Source organism: Thalassophryne amazonica, chromosome 4 (genome assembly GCF_902500255.1).
Source record: "Thalassophryne amazonica chromosome 4, fThaAma1.1, whole genome shotgun sequence".
In the NCBI taxonomy this organism is placed as follows: Eukaryota; Metazoa; Chordata; class Actinopteri; order Batrachoidiformes; family Batrachoididae; genus Thalassophryne; species Thalassophryne amazonica.
In genome coordinates, this window is record NC_047106.1 from 3,092,124 (window position 1) to 3,112,189 (window position 20,066).

General features: G+C 42.3%; 1 protein-coding gene across 1 annotated transcript in view; it reads right to left on the minus strand.

Annotated features, from left to right (window-relative positions):
• The window catches only part of tbx4 (T-box transcription factor 4), a 56,650-nt gene that overhangs the window by 29,961 nt on the left and 6,623 nt on the right, over window positions 1-20,066 (minus strand). The window contains exon 3 of the mRNA XM_034168882.1: window positions 2,812-2,931. Within this exon, the coding sequence (XP_034024773.1) occupies window positions 2,812-2,931 (120 nt within the window). The remainder of the gene's footprint in view (window positions 1-2,811; window positions 2,932-20,066) is intronic.

The window sequence follows — 20,066 nt, forward strand, 5'->3', positions numbered from 1 at the left end:
TGGTTAGACTCTTTCTCTCCGATTGTTCTGTCTGAGTTATTTTCATTAGTTACTTCATCCAAACCATCAACATGTTTATTAGACCCCATTCCTACCAGGCTGCTCAAGGAAGCCCTACCATTATTTAATGCTTCGATCTTAAATATGATCAATCTATCTTTGTTAGTTGGCTATGTACCACAGGCTTTTAAGGTGGCAGTAATTAAACCATTACTTAAAAAGCCATCACTTGACCCAGCTATCTTAGCTAATTATAGGCCAATCTCCAACCTTCCTTTTCTCTCAAAATTCTTGAAAGGGTAGTTGTAAAACAGCTAACTGATCATCTGCAGAGGAATGGTCTATTTGAAGAGTTTCAGTCAGGTTTTAGGAATTCATCATAGTACAGAAACAGCATTAGTGAAGGTTACAAATGATCTTCTTATGGCCTCGGACAGTGGACTCATCTCTGTGCTTGTTCTGTTAGACCTCAGTGCTGCTTTTGATACTGTTGACCATAAAATTTTATTACAGAGATTAGAGCATGCCATAGGTATTAAAGGCACTGCGCTGCGGTGTTTTGAATCATATTTGTCTAATAGATTACAATTTGTTCATGTAAATGGGGAATCTTCTTCACAGACTAAAGTTAATTATGGAGTTCCACAAGGTTCTGTGCTAGGACCAATTTTATTCACTTTATATATGCTTCCCTTAGGCAGTATTATTAGACGGTATTGCTTAAATTTTCATTGTTACGCAGATGATACCCAGCTTTATCTATCCATGAAGCCAGAGGACACACACCAATTAGCTAAACTGCAGGATTGTCTTACAGACATAAAGACATGGATGACCTCTAATTTCCTGCTTTTAAACTCAGATAAAACTGAAGTTATTGTTCTTGGCCCCACAAATCTTAGAAACATGGTGTCTAACCAGATCCTTACTCTGGATGGCATTACCCTGACCTCTAGTAATACTGTGAGAAATCTTGGAGTCATTTTTGATCAGGATATGTCATTCAAAGCGCATATTAAACAAATATGTAGGACTGCTTTTTTGCATTTACGCAATATCTCTAAAATCAGAAAGGTCTTGTCTCAGAGTGATGCTGAAAAACTAATTCATGCATTTATTTCCTCTAGGCTGGACTATTGTAATTCATTATTATCAGGTTGTCCTAAAAGTTCCCTAAAAAGCCTTCAGTTAATTCAAAATGCTGCAGCTAGAGTGCTGACGGGGACTAGAAGGAGAGAGCATATCTCACCCATATTGGCCTCTCTTCATTGGCTTCCTGTTAATTCTAGAATAGAATTTAAAATTCTTCTTCTTACTTATAAGGTTTTGAATAATCAGGTCCCATCTTATCTTAGGGACCTCGTAGTACCATATCACCCCAATAGAGCGCTTCGCTCTCAGACTGCAGGCTTACTTGTAGTTCCTAGGGTTTGTAAGAGTAGAATGGGAGGCAGAGCCTTCAGCTTTCAGGCTCCTCTCCTGTGGAACCAGCTCCCAATTCAGATCAGGGAGACAGACACCCTCTCTACTTTTAAGATTAGGCTTAAAACTTTCCTTTTTGCTAAAGCTTATAGTTAGGGCTGGATCAGGTGACCCTGAACCATCCCTTAGTTATGCTGCTATAGACGTAGACTGCTGGGGGGTTCCCATGATGCACTGTTTCTTTCTCTTTTTACTCTGTATGCACCACTCTGCATTTAATCATTAGTGATCGATCTCTGCTCCCCTCCACAGCATGTCTTTTTCCTGGTTCTCTCCCTCAGCCCCAACCAGTCCCAGCAGAAGACTGCCCCTCCCTGAGCCTGGTTCTGCTGGAGGTTTCTTCCTGTTAAAAGGGAGTTTTTCCTTCCCACTGTAGCCAAGTGCTTGCTCACAGGGGGTCGTTTTGACCGTTGGGGTTTTACATCATTATTGTATGGCCTTGCCTTACAATATAAAGCGCCTTGGGGCAACTGTTTGTTGTGATTTGGCGCTATATAAAAAAAAAATTGATTGATTGAATTGCTTATGACAAAACAAAATGTTTATGTTTGTATATAATACAGTTTGTATAAATGTCCCAAAATTTCCAATTCAATCCCGTTCATTTCTGTAAATTAACATTAAATCCCATGAAAAGTTCCCAATTTGGGATAGTGCAAAATAAATAAATAAATAAATAAAAATTTCCAAAATCCCAGAGGTTAAACTTCAATGGAAGGTTTACGTAAATTTTCCATTAATTTTCCGCCCCTTTGCAAGAGTAATGTGGAAAAACTACCTTGATGGTCTTTGATTCTACAGGAAGAAACCTGAAGCAGAGTGGACTGAGAAGGGGTCCATCTGCTTTGACCGCACAAACAAATAAAACAAAAAAGCAGCAGACGATTTATAGGACCGTCAGAGAAATGTTGCAGCTGAACAACCACGTAGAGTCCAGAGTCAAAGTAATGGGAGAGTTGAAAAGACAACGAGGTCCAGATTAAAATCCCAGAGAAATCATCATATTAGTTAATGTTTTGATGCCAAATCAGTCAGTGAAGCAGAAATTTTCCTACCGCTCATATCAACCCAAATGTACTTCAAACACTCCCCAAGATTCACCCGTCATCCAATAAATTGAGTTTTGTGAGCTCAGGAGTTCTGATACAGACAAGACACACGTCGAGGCAGGTTCATGGATGACATCACCATCGGCTCATCCCGGTTCCTGGAGTCTTTTAATCCTGACACTCATCAATGTGGCCAGATTAGAAGTCTGACCCACGTACGGCGGGTCCAATGTGTGACGTCCTTCTTTGGACCATCTGAGATTCTACACCCCAAACTTACCATTTGTTGTCACAGAACTTGTAGCGATGGTCATCAGCCGGGACGACGTCAGTGAGCAGGATGTACTTGGTTTTGGGATTCATCCCGGTCACTTTGACCTTATAGCTTGGAAACATCCTCCTGTTGGAGAGTTTAAAGAGAAGAAAGAAAATCTGAAAATATCTAAATATCAGTTTTCACACCTCTGCTGGAAGTCGGCTCATTTCGGGCGACTGTGCGTAACTTTTTATGGAACACAGAACATATTGGTCAGCTGTGATTTCATTGGGTGTGGAGTGTGATGACATCACAGCGTTTTCATACACACCTGGTGTTTTGGTCCGTGCTACATTTCCCAGCTGTGTTCTGTGGACCTGTGATTCTTTGTTCAATTGAAAAATGCTTCATTTTGTTCTTCACATTGTTATATAATGTTGACATGGTGTCTATGAAGCACGGTGACAAAACGATTACTTCGTTTTGTTGAATCAGTGCTGTCACGGGGCCCGCGTGAAGCACGGTGACAAAATGATTGCTTCGTTTTGTTGAATCAGTGCTGTCATGGGGTCCGCGTGAAGCACGGTGACAAAACGATTGCTTCGTTTTGTTGAATCAGTGCTGTCACGGGGTCCGCGTGAAGCACGGTGACAAAACGATTGCTTCGTTTTGTTGAATCAGTGCTGTCATGGGGTCCGCGTGAAGCACGGTGACAAAATGATTGCTTCGTTTTGTTGAATCAGTGCTGTCATGGGGTCCGCGTGAAGCACGGTGACAAAACGATTGCTTCGTTTTGTTGAATCAGTGCTGTCATGGGGTCCGCGTGAAGCACGGTGACAAAATGATTGCTTCGTTTTGTTGAATCAGTGCTGTCATGGGGTCCGCGTGAAGCACGGTGACAAAACGATTGCTTCGTTTTGTTGAATCAGTGCTGTCATGGGGTCCGCGTGAAGCACGGTGACAAAATGATTGCTTCGTTTTGTTGAATCAGTGCTGTCACGGGGTCCGCGTGAAGCACGGTGACAAAACGATTGCTTCGTTTTGTTGAATCAGTGCTGTCATGGGGTCCGTGTGAAGCACGGTGACAAAATGATTGCTTCGTTTTGTTGAATCAGTGCTGTCACGGGGCCCGCGTGAGGCACGGTGACAAAATGATTGCTTCGTTTTGTTGAATCAGTGCTGTCATAGGGTCCGCGTGAAGCACGGTGCTTCGTGTTGCTGAATCACTGCTGTCACGGGGCCCGCGTGAAGCACGGTGCTTCGTGTTGCTGAATCACTGCTGTCACGGGGTCCGCGTGAAGCACGGTGCTTCGTGTTGCTGAATCACTGCTGTCACGGGGCCCGTGTGAAGCACGGTGCTTCGTTTTGCTGAATCACTGCTGTCACGGGGCCCGCGTGAAGCACGGTGCTTCGTTTTGCTGAATCACTGCTGTCACGGGGCCCGCGTGAAGCACGGTGCTTCGTGTTGCTGAATCACTGCTGTCACGGGGCCCGCGTGAAGCACGGTGCTTCGTGTTGCTGAATCACTGCTGTCACGGGGCCCGCGTGAAGCACGGTGCTTCGTTTTGCTGAATCACTGCTGTCACGGGGCCCGCGTGAAGCACGGTGCTTCGTGTTGCTGAATCACTGCTGTCACGGGGCCCGCGTGAAGCACGGTGCTTTGTTTTGCTGAATCACTGCTGTCACGGGGCCCGCGCGAAGCACGGTGCTTCGTTTTGCTGAATCACTGCTGTCACGGGGCCCGCGCGAAGCACGGTGCTTCGTTTTGCTGAATCACTGCTGTCACGGGGCCCGCGCGAAGCACGGTGCTTCGTGTTGCTGAATCACTGCTGTCACGGGGCCCGCGCGAAGCACGGTGCTTCGTGTTGCTGAATCACTGCTGTCACGGGGCCCGCGCGAAGCACGGTGCTTCGTTTTGCTGAATCACTGCTGTCACGGGGCCCGCGTGAAGCACGGTGCTTCGTTTTGCTGAATCACTGCTGTCACGGGGCCCGCGTGAAGCACGGTGCTTCGTTTTGCTGAATCATTGCTGTCACGGGGCCCGCGTGAAGCACGGTGCTTCGTTTAGTTTTATAATGCTGCCATTCGTTTAGTTCCTGTGACAGCTGTGTCGTCTTCCTCGCGTTGCCGTGTTCGTGTCCATTAAGTTGCTGCTCTGCTACTGCCCTAAACTCTCACCGTCTCACAGTTATGTCCATTTTTAATTTTTTTATCAGTGTTCCGACTGACATATTTTCACAGCTGTGGTCCAGAAGTGGCTTCAGAGGATCATCTTTCTGCCTGAGGAACTAAAGACAGAATAAGATAATAGAAGAGTGACGGCCATAAAACCTCCGCCGGCCTCTTCTGGGAAACCAAAACCTTTTTCTTCCCATGAGTGCTGAAGGAAATCTAGTGCGGGGCTGCGTGCCCCCTTATAAAGCCCTAAGTGGTTTTTAATGGCACGGCGGATCAGACAACAGTTTAGACAGTCGACTCGTCGTTGCTCAAGAGGCTCTGGCCAAAACGGGCCGCAGTTTATCTGTGGGTGTCGCCCTTAGCAACACGTTAAAACGCCACAGGCGCCGTGAACCCTTGCATGCTTTCTGGAAGGAGACTTCAACATCAAAAACTCCAATTTCATATGTTCCTCAGCTGGTTCTTCAAAGAGCCGCAGCGCCCGACACCATCCGATCACGTTACTGTGAACACTCCCTCACGTAGGGGAGAGACGGCAGGAGGATTGAGGGCAGGTAATTTAAATCTCTCTCCCAGGCCTCAAATCCAATCAGGAGGAGCGATCAGTCCCGGGATCATCCTCACTGAAAGACGGCTTAATCTCAGAGGAACACTCAGAACAGGCCGTGGATCCAAACACGCCGCCATCAGACCAGACCAAAGTCTGTGGCAACACGTGTGACCCTCTGGTCTGTGACATCCAGCTGTGGCTACCTGTCGGACGTTTCAGACTTCACTTAATGGTTTCATGGTGGTTGCATTTAAAGCTCTTTTTTTCTCTGTGTGGAATCCTGCGGGCAGCGACGATGCAAACTTATAATTAAACATTCAGTAAGACGCCTTCAGGAGCTGTGATTGGACTGCTTCATATTGGCGTCTAATTTGACTCCAGGAAGTCACAACACCATCATCTCAGGTTTTGCTAAACTGCTTGCAAACTACGTAGTCAAGCTGTAACAGTGCTAACACTGGCATAGGCCCCTACAGCACAGCTAGCGTAGGCATTCACGCAAAAAAACATAAAAGAGTACAAACTGCTCAGTTAAATTTTAGCAGGAACCGCGGTGTTGGCTTCTCTTCCTTCACTTTGCTCCCACATAAAGGCAGATTTGTGATTTTAACATATAAAACTCCGAGTCCTTATGTGCCGGCTCGTGGACGTCAGTCTGCGTGTTCTCATTGGCAGGTGGAAGAACCCTTTAGTCATCGAGCTCCGACGGTCAGAAACTTTAGCTGAAATCTTTAAATTGAGACTTCAAAGTGATTTCTTGAATAGTATCTGTGATTCATGAAAAGCTTTAATCTATTTCTTCTGAATCTTAGTCTCTTATGTTAAAGTTGAAGGTTAAATTGTTTTGCTGTTTGTTTTCTGTTAATCTTATGCTTAAATTTAAAATGTTTGCATTTCCTCCATATTTGTGTGTTTGAAATTGTAAAGACACGTGAAATCATTTGATAAATACATGTGACTCAGAAAATGTTGTGGTCAGAGATAACTAACCTGGTTAAGGTTAGTCTGGTTGTACAAGTTCAATTATGTAAAATATGAAGGTTTTTTTTTTTTTTCTCCAAAGTATCACTGCTGATCTGCTCAAACTCGGACTAGAAGGTGCACTTGGAAAGCACAGGTTCAAAACACCAAAGTGTTATTAACCTCATTAATCCACAAATGAGGTAAAAACAAGAGCAATCAGGACCTTCTGGCTTCTCGTGTGAGAACTGGGATCCGTGCTGAGCACAGAATCTTTACATCTTCAGTAAATCAAAGTCATCCAAATGCTGGTACAAGCACCAAATCTGATATGACCGTTCCCAAATACTCACCAAATCTGGTGGATTGGCCACTTGAAAATCCAAGATGCAGGAATTTCCCAAGATGGCCTCCAAAAGTACCGACTGAAAAATTTATTTTGCATAGAAATGCTCCTACTTGACTGATTTGTGTAATATTGGTGTCAAATTGTATTCTGTTTGTCACAAAAGATCTGTTTTACAGCATCAGTGAAATCCAAGATGATCTTTTTTTTTTCCCCCTCACAAAAACATTGTTAGTTATTTGATTTGTGTGATCTTGATCTCAAATTGTAAGTTTTCACGCATGCTGGATGTAATTTTTCATGTTAATTGCCTTTTGACCATGTTGACTGCAGATATTAAATATAACATTATATTCAACACTAAACACCTTTTAATTGGCCGACATGAACACTTTCAAAACCACTGATTCCAAATGTAATAAACATTAGTAAAATAAAACATAATAAAACAGAATATAACAAAGTTGAAATTTGCATCAAGTATCATCTGAACTGACCACACGGAGGCATTTCTATGCAAAATGTGATTTCCGAAACTCCATTTTGGAAGCCAACTTGGAAAATTAACATCATCTTGAAATCTTCAAGTGGCCAATCGACCAGATAAGCTCAGTAATATCACCATCACAGATTTGGTGCTTGAACCACCAAATGCACGGTTTTTCCATTCTCTGCTGCGTGATGAGGCTTCTCGAGTGTCGCAGTGATTCGTTAAAAGTCCAGCGCTTTGATTTCTGACTCTTCCTCCTGTTGAAGTTTCCTTCAGCAAGAAACTGAACCCCAAGTGGTTCCAGATACCCTACAGACTTAGTGTTTGAGTCAAAGGTTATGAAGAAGAAGGATGGCATTTCTAGTGCTTTACAGTGATGCCTCACATTAGCTACTTTTGCCAAAATGGAAGTTGACCTCAGGTAGATGTGAGAAAACCTCAAGAAAGAGGTCAAATATTTCAAATGTCTCTTTTTGTTGTTGTTGTTAATGGCCCCATGAGGGCCCGAGGAGACTTTGTGTGATTGAGTGAGTGACTTTAAGAAGAACGTGTGAGGTGCACGTCGGGGAGTGAGTGTGTGAAGTTGGTGTCAGGCCGTCTGTGTGCCCTGCCAGCTGCTTCTCTTAACAGTCCCACATGTTTGAGCCCTCCACTGATCCATCCTGTCTCTGCTGCCACGCTGACATCAAAAGCATGGGGGGGGGGGATGATGATGATGAAGCGCTGCGACCTATGAGACTGGGCCTGTTGTGGGTGCCGGATTCCTCTTATCAAGCTGCCGCTGCTGCTGTCTTGACGGTCTGTGTACAAGGAGGGAGAGTGAGGGACGAGCTGCGCTGGGCGGATTACGGCCTCGACACTGTCACCATAACAAGACGTCTGGGCTCAAGGCGGAATGAATACGTTTAATCTCGGAGAGCTGGGAACATGTGGGATCCTTTGGTCTGGTGTTGGCTCTGCATCTGTACCTCCTCTTCCGCCACCTCAGCACCGACATTGTCCACAGGTTCAGAGGTCGCGCGCCAGAAAAAAAGTGCAAACTGCAAAAACACCTTTTTGTTATTGAGAGAAGCGACTCATCGTGACGACGTGAGTTAACAACGGTCACCTCACAAATCTTAAAATTACACAGCTGAGGCATTCAACACCAAAAAGACATCGACGGTCATTTGAGAAAAGTCATAATAAGAGCTGCACTGAAATCAACACAAACCGGATCCGTCCTTAAATATTACTATGAGCCTGATTCTTTTACACAAGTCAAATTTATATTTTGGTTCTTAGTATGAAGCAGCAGTATGAGGTGCTGCAGCTTTTTTCATCTTCTTAAGATCCTCTGGCACCACAACAGCCTGACTTAGAACTCTCTGCACATCAGCTGATTTCTTCAAGCAGTTCTGGCCAGGCCAAGCTTGGCACACAATCCTCCTGAGCAGGCACACCGCTCTGCAAAAGTCAGACTCCCTCCACCTCAGCCCTGCCAGATGGCCACAAACTAAACTCAGATCAACTAAACATTTGTATCTTGTTCTCGTGCTTTGACCTGCATCTTGTGTTTAACACTTTGCTGGCAGTATTACTTAAAAACAGAGTTGTTTTATTTTTTTAATGAAATTTGGTGAGAGTGCCGAGTCTAGATTGCACTCATGTAAAATGTAATAAAATATATATTTTACCATCCTAACAGTTTTTCATTGCCAGACCTAAAAAATAAAAATAAAAAATATATATACTAGATAAGCTCAGTAATGTCACATTAATATATATATATATATGGAGAGAGAGAGAGGTACCAGAGGTACCAGCTCCAGTGTGTCCAGGTCAGGCCTGGGAGCATGTGTTGGATTCTGATCAACAACCACATGTAGGTATCGACATGCTGCAGCCATGTAATACGTGGGTATGTCCTTGGCCTTTTCCAGTTGCTGTAGTCCTCAGAACCCAACCACCTACAGATCCAAGCATGCTCAGGAAAAAGCACAAAGGTATCAAGGTATCCCAGGTTCCTCAACAAGAACCTGGTACCAAGACATCCAAGGGTCATCTTTGGTTACTAGTTAGAGTCCAGGTCTCACAACCATACTGTGACACTGGAAGCACCAGGGCCTGTAAGACTTGGATCTCCGTTCTCTGGAAAAAGCATCAGCATCATCAAACATCTCTGAACAGTGACTTCATGACTTCATAAGATCTTCCCAGGGGTCTCTCAATCACAAAGGTTGAGGACCCAAAGACACGAGCTTCACTGCCAAGACACTTTCACCACATATAGACAACTTTTGATGGCCACGTCTAGGAAATCATTGATCTTAGTCTGGATGTGAAGCACAACTAGAGACCCCAGAGCAGAGAACCACACTGATATAAATGGTCAACTTTGTCTTTGTTCATATGGAATTACTTTGTAGAGTTCAAAACACACATGGACAGGAGACCTTTCAGTATCAACATCCCTGGGTTAACCAAGGACACAGAAGAGGGTTGATGCAGAATACAGTCCACAAGGCACTCATCAAACATATAAGGCAAACAGTCCAATTATTAGCAGGTAAGATTTGAAAAACACAAGGAGGCAGTGTGGCTTGGCAACAGGAGGTCAAACATAAGAGAACCACATAAGATAGATGGAAGTTTGACAATCTGGCACTGGAGTGAGGGGCTGTGAATGAGTGTGTGTGACTCAATGAATGAGGAAATGATCATGCACATGAACTAGAAGCTTGAATCCCCAAGAAGCAAAAGAAAAACATGAACAGATGCATCGAATAAAAGCACCAAATAATGCCACTACCAATTGTGCTATTCACCTGAGTACTGACAGAAGCTATGTTACAGTTTAGCAAAGGAACTGAAGGAGATGGGAGAGTGTGTCCAGAGGCAGCAGGAGAAGAGGAAAATTAGAAGAGTGGAAGTGAGAGTCGGGATTTTGAATGTTGGCAGTCTGACTGGTAAAAGGGAGAGAGCTGGCTGACATGATGGAGAGGAGAAAGGCAGACATACTGTGTGTGCAAGAGACCAAGTGGAAGGGAAGTAAGAGCAGGAGCATCGGTGGTGGGTTCAAGTTGTTGTATCATGGTGAGGACAGGAAGAGAAATGGTGTTGGGGTCATTTTAAAGGAAGCGTATGTTAAAAGTGTGTTGGAGGTTAAGCGAGTGTCTGACAGGGTGATGAGTGTGAAGTTGGAAACTGAAGGGGTGATGATGAATATCATCAGTGCATATGCCCCACAGGTAGGTTGTGAGATGGAAAGCGATGATTTGAGCAGGTTTCAACAGCCATTTTGGTAAAGAGAACAGAGGTGACAAGGAGGTGACGTGTAGATCAAAAATCTGTTTGAACGACAAAAAGTATAAACTGTTCTGTTTCAATTTCTATTTATTTTCATTTATGTAGCATCAAATCACAACAAAGTTGCATCAAGGTGCTTCACACAAGTAAGGTCTAACCTTACCAACCCCCAGAGCAAGAACACAGGCGACAGTGGTAAGAAAAAACTCCCTCTGATGATTTCAGGAAGAAACCTTAAGCAGATAAACAGCTGAGGATTTGTTTTATTCTCCAGAGTACATTTACACTGTCCAAAAACAGGCACTCTGGAAGTAAAGTACTTTCTTTATAAGACAAAACTAAAAGGATTAAAAACAAAAATATTTCTACAAAACACTTTTCAGTCCTCTTCTTCCTTTATCTTCTTTTTTTTCTTCTTTTTGTTTTTTGGTGACTCCACTAAGGCCACCTCCTCCTCTTCTTCCTTTATCTTCTTTTTTTTCTTCTTTTTGTTTTCTGGTGACTCCACTAAGGCCACCTCCTCCTCTTCTTCCTTTATCTTCCTTTTTTTTCTTCTTTTTGTTTTTAGTTAAGTAATTAAACCATTACTTAAAAAGCCATCACTTGACCCAGCTATCTTAGCTAATTATAGGCCAATCTCCAACCTTCCTTTTCTCTCAAAGATTCTTGAGAGGGTAGTTGTAAAACAGCTAACTGATCATCTGCAGAGGAATGGTCTATTTGAAGAGTTTCAGTCAGGTTTTAGAATTCATCATAGTACAGAAACAGCATTAGTGAAGGTTACAAATGATCTTCTTATGGCTTCGGACAGTGGACTTATCTCTGTGCTTGTTCTGTTAGACCTCAGTGCTGCTTTTGATACTGTTGACCATAAAATTTTATTACGGAGATTAGAGCATGTCATAGGTATTAAAGGCACTGCGCTGCGGTGGTTTGAATCATATTTGTCTAATAGATTACAGTTTGTTCATGTAAATGGGGAATCTTCTTCACAGACTAAAGTTAATTATGGAGTTCCACAAGGTTCTGTGCTAGGACCAATTTTATTCACTTTATACATGCTTCCCTTGGGCAGTATTATTAGACGGTATTGCTTAAATTTTCATTGTTACGCAGATGATACCCAGCTTTATCTATCCATGAAGCCAGAGGATACGCACCAATTAGCTAAACTGCAGGATTGTCTTACAGACATAAAGACATGGATGACCTCTAATTTCCTGCTTTTAAACTCAGATAAAACTGAAGTTATTGTACTTGGCCCCACAAATCTTAGAAGCATGGTGTCTAACCAGATCGTTACTCTGGATGGCATTTCCCTGATCTCTAGTAATACTGTGAGAAATCTTGGAGTTATTTTTGATCAGGATATGTCATTCAAAGCGCATATTAAACAAATATGTAGGACTGCCTTTTTGCATTTACGCAATATCTCTAAAATCAGAAAGGTCTTGTCTCAGAGTGATGCTGAAAAACTAATTCATGCATTTGTTTCCTCTAGGCTGGACTATTGTAATTCATTATTATCAGGTTGTCCTAAAAGTTCCCTAAAAAGCCTTCAGTTGGTTCAGAATGCTGCAGCTAGAGTACTGACGGGGACTAGCAGGAGAGAGCATATCTCACCCGTGTTGGCCTCCCTTCATTGGCTTCCTGTTAATGCTAGAATAGAATTTAAAATTCTTCTTCTTACTTATAAGGTTTTGAATAATCAGGTCCCATCTTATCTTAGGGACCTCATAGTACCATATTACCCCATTAGAGCGCTTCGCTCTCAGACTGCAGGCTTACTTGTAGTTCCTAGGGTTTGTAAGAGTAGAATGGGAGGCAGAGCCTTCAGCTTTCAGGCTCCTCTCCTGTGGAACCAGCTCCCAATTCAGATCAGGGAGACAGACACCCTCTCTACTTTTAAGATTAGGCTTAAAACTTTCCTTTTCGCTAAGGCTTATAGTTAGGGCTGGATCGGGTGACCCTGGACCATCCCTTGGTTATGTTGCTTTAGACGTAGACTGTGTTTCATAATTATTGTATGGCCTTGCCTTGCAATGTGGAGCGCCTTGGGGCAACTGTTTGTTGTGATTTGGCGCTATACAAGAAAAAAGTTGATTGATTGAAGTTGAAGTTGATCTTCTTTTTTTTTCTTCTTTTTGTTTTCTGGTGACTCCACTAAGGCCACCTCCTCCTCTTCTTCCTTTATCTTCTTTTTTTTTTCTTCTTTTTGTTTTCTGGTGACTCCACTAAGGCCACCTCCTCCTCTTCTTCCTTTATCTTCTTTTTTTTTCTTCTTTTTGTTTTCTGGTGACTCCACTAAGGCCACCTCCTCCTCTTCTTCCTTTATCTTCTTTTTTTTTTTTCTTCTTTTTGTTTTCTGGTGACTCCACTAAGGCCACCTCCTCCTCTTCTTCCTTTATCTTCTTTTTTTTTCTTCTTTTTGTTTTCTGGTGACTCCACTAAGGCCACCTCCTCCTCTTCTTCCTTTATCTTCTTTTTTTTTCTTCTTTTTGTTTTCTGGTGACTCCACTAAGGCCACCTCCTCCTCTTCTTCCTTTATCTTCTTTTTTTTTCTTCTTTTTGTTTTCTGGTGACTCCACTAAGGCCACCTCCTCCTCTTCTTCCTTTATCTTCTTTTTTTTTTTCTTTTTGTTTTCTGGTGACTCCACTAAGGCCACCTCCTCCTCTTCTTCCTTTATCTTCTTTTTTTTTCTTCTTTTGTTTTCTGGGACTCCACTAAGGCCACCTTCTCCTCTTCTTCCTTTATCTCTTTTTTTTTTTTCTTCTTTTTGTTTTCTGGTGACTCCACTAAGGCCACCCTCCTCCTCTTCTTCCTTTATCTTCTTTTTTTCTTCTTTTGTTTTCTGGTGACTCCACTAAGGCCACCTCCTCCTCTTCTTCCTTTATCTTCTTTTTTTTCTTCTTTTTGTTTTCTGGTGACTCCACTAAGGCCACCTCCTCCTCTTCTTCCTTTATCTTCTTTTTTTTTCTTTTTTGTTTTCTGGTGACTCCACTAAGGCCACCTTCTCCTCTTCTTCCTTTATCTTCTTTTTTTTTTCTTCTTTTTGTTTTCTGGTGACTCCACTAAGGCCACCTCCTCCTCTTCTTCCTTTATCTTCTTTTTTTTTTCTTCTTTTTGTTTTCTGGTGACTCCACTAAGGCCACCTTCTCCTCTTCTTCCTTTATCTTCTTTTTTTCTTCTCTTTGTTTTCTGGTGACTCCACTAAGGCCACCTCCTCCTCTTCTTCCTTTATCTTCTTTTTTTCTTCTCTTTGTTTTCTGGTGACTCCACTAAGGCCACCTTCTCCTCTTCTTCCTTTATCTTCTTTTTTTCTTCTCTTTGTTTTCTGGTGACTCCACTAAGGCCACCTTCTCCTCTTCTTCCTTTATCTTCTTTTTTTCTTCTCTTTGTTTTCTGGTGACTCCACTAAGGCCACCTCCTCCTCTTCTTCCTTTATCTTCTTTTTTTCTTCTCTTTGTTTTCTGGTGACTCCACTAAGGCCACCTCCTCCTCTTCTTCCTTTATCTTCTTTTTTTCTTCTTTTGTTTTCTGGTGACTCCACTAAGGTCACCTCCTCCTCTTCTTCCTTTATCTTCTTTTTTTCTTCTTTTTGTTTTCTGGTGACTCCACTAAGGCCGCCTTCTCCTCTTCTTCCTTTATCTTCTTTTTTTTTTTTTCTTCTTTTTGTTTTCTGGTGACTCCACTAAGGCCACCTTCTCCTCTTCTTCCTTTATCTTCTTTTTTTTTTTCTTTTTTTCTTCTTTTTGTTTTCTGGTGACTCCACTAAGGCCACCTTCTCCTCTTCTTCCTTTATCTTCTTTTTTTCTTCTTTTTGTTTTCTGGTGACTCCACTAAGGCCACCTTCTCCTCTTCTTCCTTTATCTTCTTTTTTTCTTCTTTTTGTTTTCTGGTGACTCCACTAAGGCCACCTTCTCCTCTTCTTCCTTTACCTTCTTTTTTTTTTCTTCTTTTTGTTTTCTGGTGACTCCACTAAGGCCACCTTCTCCTCTTCTTCCTTTATCTTCTTTTTTTTTCTTCTTTTTGTTTTCTGGTGACTCCACTAAGGCCACCTTCTCCTCTTCTTCCTTTATCTTCTTTTTTTTCTTCTTTTTGTTTTCTGGTGACTCCACTAAGGCCACCTTCTCCTCTTCTTCCTTTATCTTCTTTTTTTTTCTTCTTTTTGTTTTCTGGTGACTCCACTAAGGCCACCTTCTCCTCTTCTCCTTTATCTTCTTTTTTTTTTTTTTTTTTTTTTTTTTGTTTTCTGGTGACTCCACTAAGGCCACCTTCTCCCTCTTCTTCCTTTATCTTCTTTTTTTTCTTCTTTTTGTTTTCTGGTGACTCCACTAAGGCCACCTTCTCCTCTTCTTCCTTTATCTTCTTTTTTTCTTCTTTTTGTTTTCTGGTGACTCCACTAAGGCCACCTTCTCCTCTTCTTCCTTTATCTTCTTTTTTTTTCTTCTTTTTGTTTTCTGGTGACTCCACTAAGGCCACCTTCTCCTCTTCTTCCTTTATCTTCTTTTTTTTTTTCTTCTTTTTGTTTTCTGGTGACTCCACTAAGGCCACCTTCTCCTCTTCTTCCTTTATCTTCTTTTTTTTCTTCTTTTTGTTTTCTGGTGACTCCACTAAGGCCACCTTCTCCTCTTCTTCCTTTATCTTCTTTTTTTTTCTTCTTTTGTTTTCTGGTGACTCCACTAAGGCCACCTTCTCCTCTTCTTCCTTTATCTTCTTTTTTTTTCTTCTTTTTGTTTTCTGGTGACTCCACTAAGGCCACCTTCTCCTCTTCTTCCTTTATCTTCTTTTTTTTTTTCTTTTTTTCTTCTTTTTGTTTTCTGGTGACTCCACTAAGGCCACCTTCTCCTCTTCTTCCTTTATCTTCTTTTTTTCTTCTTTTGTTTTCTGGTGACTCCACTAAGGCCACCTTCTCCTCTTCTTCCTTTATCTTCTTTTTTTTCTTCTTTTTGTTTTCTGGTGACTCCACTAAGGCCACCTTCTCCTCTTCTTCCTTTATCTTCTTTTTTTTTTCTTCTTTTTGTTTTCTGGTGACTCCACTAAGGCCACCTTCTCCTCTTCTTCCTTTATCTTCTTTTTTTTTTTCTTCTTTTTGTTTTCTGGTGACTCCACTAAGGCCACCTTCTCCTCTTCTTCCTTTATCTTCTTTTTTTTCTTCTTTTTGTTTTCTGGTGACTCCACTAAGGCCACCTTCTCCTCTTCTTCCTTTATCTTCTTTTTTTTTCTTCTCTTTGTTTTCTGGTGACTCCACTAAGGCCGCCTTCTCCTCTTCTTCCTTTATCTTCTTTTTTTTTTTCTTCTTTTTGTTTTCTGGTGACTCCACTAAGGCCACCTCCTCCTCTTCTTCCTTTATCTTCTTTTTTTTCTTCTCTTTGTTTTCTGGTGACTCCAGTACGGCCACCTCCTGCTCTTCTTCCTTTGGCTCCTGGGGAATATCTTCAGCTTTCTTGTCTCTTTTCTTCTTCTTCTTAGGGGTCTCTTCTGCTTCTGCTGATGTGCCTGCTTCTTCTTCTATTTCTTCTTCTTCCACTGGTTGTTTTCTGGGCTTTTTAAGTTTTCTGTTGCTCTTAATGTTTTAATGAAGTCTGCAGGTCAAGCCTTGGTGATGGTAGAAGCTGTTTTCAACAGCCGAGTTATGAAGCTTGTTGCAGTGACTTCAATGTCATCTCAAAGCCACTAAAAGTTGGTACTGCCTGTCATGACTTAAAGATATCAAAGCCAAAGTCAGAGTTGAAAGCCAAATAAACGACTTGTTTGAAGGTTTGATCCAAGTTTCCAGGTCACTTTGGCACAGCTTTTGTGTGTCTGGGTTTGGACAGAATAAAGCAGCTCTTGCACCTGGCTGAGCTCGGCACTGAGTTCTCCTGAGCGGTGATTGTGCACAGCTCTTAAACAGGCCATGGGTGGAGGGTTTCTGTGTGCTACTTGGCAGGACTTGGCACAAGTCAAGAAAGGTTGGTAAACTTTTTTTGTGCACTCAACTGGACTCCTGGTTCGTGCTCAGGGCAGCCCAGTGCAGACTCTGCATAACTCGGCTTCCAGTTTTCACGCCATGCAAAGCATTAACAAGAGATATAGTCCATGAGCCAAACAGGATTTCAGTAGCACTTAAGGCGACTAAACAACAATCCAGCCTCAGTGAAGCATGGCCTACAAAAAATGTATGGTGGCCATCTGGAGTGGTAGTTGTACACAGGTACGGATTAAAATTCTAAAGTGCTCCAATCATATTGAAAAGTATATCATATCATTTGTCTAATCATACAGATTCCAAAAAGGTACATACGTCACCTTCACGATGCTGTGCCCTGCAAACAACCGGCTCTGTGTCTGGCAAAATTTGACAGCTCCATCATGACAATGTACCCGTCCATTCTGCTCAGCTGATTAAGGCTTTCCAGGCCAATCACAACACTCCTGTAATTTTTCAGGATCCCTACTCTCCTGACATGGCTCCCTCTGATTTTTTTGCTGTTCCTCAAGATCAAAACAACACTAAAAGAGACTTGATTTGAGTCACAGGAAGTTCATGTGGAATGTGAGGGCCAAGCTGGACATCATTCCAAAAGCAGTATTCTAGAAATGCTTCAGACAATGGCAGAACTGCTGGAAGAAGTGTGTGCAGTCAACAAGGAGAGTACTTCAAACGGGATTAGGATTTCAGACCCCCAGGTGAGTAACTGTACTTTACACAGCCAAAGGTTGGATATTTTTTGAATGCAGCTCGTACATAGTAATACGATTAAAAAAAAAAAAAAATAGAAAAAGTATGACAGATAGAGAGACATGTCTTCTCATTTAGATACACAGTTTTACTTTGTAACTATATTTGAAAAAATTTTAAATGGATATTTATTTGTGGTAAAATGGATATTTATTTCTGCTAAAAGTCCACCAAAAGTCCAGGGTTTTAGGTACTCTTTTTGTGTGTGTGTGTGTGTGTGTGTGTGTGTGTGTGTGTGTGTGTGTGTGTGTGTGTGTGTGTGTGTGTGTGTGTGTGTGTGTGTGTGTGTGTGTGTGTTGTTACTAGAACTCATTTCAGAAAACATGTTAAATGTTTTCAATCTAAGGAAGAAAATTTTGTACATTTTTGGTCAAATCTGCAAATTTTAATTTTTTTTTAATATGGATAGAAGAGCTGCTTTCAATTTTTGTGAAGTCTTGCTGATTATTAATGTATATAAAAATCTGCAGACTATTAAGTTCTACTTTTGTAAAAGTATCGTGAAGCCTGTGTCAGATGATGTGTATCGTGATTCGCTGCGAGTCGACACACAAACAGCAAACTTCAACATGTCTGGAATATTTTCTGCAAAGGCCAGCAGGTAAAACCAGAGCGGGCTTGGATCCGTGCCTCTGAAGCAGCCGTTCAAAGGCTTTAAGGATTCAGAGCCCACTTATCAGCCGGACAAGCCAAAGCTGCTCTCATAGCATTCTGCAGCCTGCAGGAAAAACGTGGTGACCTTTTACATTTTTACTGAGGAGAACAAAAAAGCCTGCAGCAAGAGAGGAGGATCTGAGCGTGTTCTCATCCTCTGGTTAACGTCCACAGGCCTCAGCGTCTAATCCTCAGGACGCATTAAATCCTGCAGGCCGAGTGCACGTCGTGTTTTCAATTATGGAGCCGCTGCCGCTGGAAGAGTGGCTTCAGTTTGTGTCGGCTCTGAAAACCCACCAAATGAAAAGCTTTCTTCTTCTTCTTCTTTCCTCTGCGACTGACGTCATCAACGTAATGGTCAAAGCTAATGAGGAGGAACACACTCAGATTTGAGGGGAATCAGGATCCAGATGTGGATTCTGGATTAGTTTCTAACCTTGTTTTACATCACAGGAAGGGGAAGATTTCTCATCTCTGTTTGTCAAACACGAAGCTGGTTTTGGTGAAACCACTTCAGTCCCCGAGGTGAAGATTCATTCAGGAGAGAAATGTGGTGCAGATGTGGATCAGGATCTGTTTCTGTTAAATCTACATTTACAATTCAATTTATTTTCATTTATATAGCGCCAAATCACAACAGAGTTGCCTCAAGGCGCTTCACACAGGTAAGGTCTAACCTTACTAATCCCCAGAGCAACAGTGGTAAGAAAAACTCCCTCTAAGGAAAAAATCTCAAGCAGACCAGATTCAAAGGGGTGACCCTCTGCTTGGGCCATGATACAGACACAAATTACAGAACAATTCACAAAAGAAGATACAGGAAATGTTACCGGTGCACAGGACAGTTACAGAAACAGACACCACACCCACCTCTGGATGGAGCTGCACCTCAAACAGAGAAAAAAACAGAATCAGGCATCAGAAAGACAAACAAATACAGTATAATTTATCAGCATTAAGCAACAAGAAAAACAGAAGAAATACTAAGGTGATCGCCGGCCACTAGCCCTAAACTTCAATAAAAGACCCAGACTTTAGATAAAGTTGAGGCCGCGGTACACTCCGTTTCCTAATAAAGTGAATTAAAAGAATCTGACTGTTTTATTGATGCAGGGAGATCATTCCACAGAACAGGGGCACGGTAAAAGAAAGCTCTGTGACCTGCAGACTTCTTATTCACCCTAGGGACACAAAGTAGTCCTGCACCCTGAGAACACAAAGCCCGAGTCGGTACGTAACGTTTAATTAGGTCAGCTAGATAGGGAGGTGCCAGTCCATGAACAGTTTTATAGGTTAGTAGCAGAACCTTAAAATCTGATCTCACTGGGACAGGAAGCCAGTGAAGCGATGCCAAAATGGGTGTAATGTGATCAAACTTTCTGCTTCCTGTCAAAAGTCTGGCAGCAGCATTTTAAACCAATTGGAGAGCCCTAATGCTAGACTGCAGTAAACCAGAAAATAGAACATTGCAGTAGTCCAATCTAGGAGAGATAAATGCATGGATCAGGGTCTCAGCATCAGCCATAGACAGGATGGGACAAATCTTCACACAGTTAAACTGGAAGAAATACAAAATATTCATTCATTCATTCATTCATTCGCGATGGCAGCAGATGGAGCAGCTCATCCCACACTTCTCTATCCTCAGCTAAATCCTCCATCCTGGATGATCCTGAGGCATTCCCAAACCAGCTGGGAAGTATAATCCCTCCAGCATGTCCAGTCTGAGTCACGGCAATCCCTCGGTGGGGTCACTAATTTCCCTTTACAGGACAATAAAGAAATTCTGATTCTGATTTGGTGGTGAGGAACATTGTGACAGAATCTTGAAAAAAACTATATCCAGTGTCAATCCAGCGATGTCTGAGTGTGGGTTTGTTTAACTTGGGAGTGTCACTGCATGCCAACAAACACATGGTCCTTGACTGATCCTCAGCCTGGTCCCATGACTTGGAAAACCCAGATGATTGAGGTCTCAGGACCTGCTGCAGCCTTCAGCTGCCTTTACTTCTGTTGAATTAGAAATCATCACCTCGTCCACCTGATCCAACCAGAGTCCCGTTAGTCATCTCGTCTGCAGGCTTCCTT